At 53.1% G+C, this 614-nt stretch overlaps 1 protein-coding gene across 1 annotated transcript in view; it reads left to right on the top strand.

The window, feature by feature from the left end:
• KIF18B (kinesin family member 18B) overlaps positions 1 to 292 on the top strand; it is an 11607-nt gene extending 11315 nt beyond the window's left edge. Inside the window, exon 16 of the mRNA XM_007455133.1 lies at positions 186 to 292. Within this exon, the coding sequence (XP_007455195.1) occupies positions 186 to 292 (107 nt within the window). The remainder of the gene's footprint in view (positions 1 to 185) is intronic.
• Positions 293 to 614: the final 322 nt, after the last annotated feature.

The following is a 614-nucleotide window of genomic DNA, read 5'->3' as shown; positions in this document are numbered from 1 at the left end:
AAAAAAAAAAAAAAAAAAAAAAAAAAAAAAATGTAGGCGGGGACAGGCGAGAGGAGGGCATGGGGTACTTCCGAGCATCTCAGGGACCCTGGTGAGAGAAATGGGGGATGAGGTGGGGGAAGGGAACGGTGTGATACAGCCTCACTTTTCTCCTTCCTGCCTCCCCTCATCTAACTGGCCTGCAGAGCCCCCCTCCAGTCTCCACTCCCCTGGCAACCAGAGGAGCCAGAAGGAACTGTTGGGGGTTGGGGGAGCGCTGTCAGCTGGGAGCTGCTCCGCCAAAGTGTCCTGACCGCTGGCCCCTGTTGGTCCCTGGAGCCGCCTAAACCAGGAGCCCTGACCTGCCTTCCTTGGCTTGGAGCAATTAATGCCAACACCCTCTTCCCTTATTAACAGTCCTCCCCCAGACGTTCATTCTGCTGCTCGCCCTCTTTATTAATCTCTTGTTACATTCAGCTTCTCAGCGTGTATTTATTCATTTGTGAGTTTTAACGTGTTGCTATTTTAAAGGGTGCTGCCATCATTCCCCCCTAGTTTATAACACCCTCCATGCAGGAAGGTGGCTTTTGGGGGCTTTGTTGCCCACCCCCCATCTGACACAGGGCTCTGCACAG

Source organism: Lipotes vexillifer, unplaced genomic scaffold (assembly GCF_000442215.2).
Source record: "Lipotes vexillifer unplaced genomic scaffold, Lipotes_vexillifer_v1.1 scaffold1639, whole genome shotgun sequence".
In the NCBI taxonomy this organism is placed as follows: domain Eukaryota; kingdom Metazoa; phylum Chordata; class Mammalia; order Artiodactyla; family Lipotidae; genus Lipotes; species Lipotes vexillifer.
The sequence above is the reverse complement of the archived record's forward strand: the minus strand, read 5'-3'. Positions and strand labels throughout refer to the sequence as shown.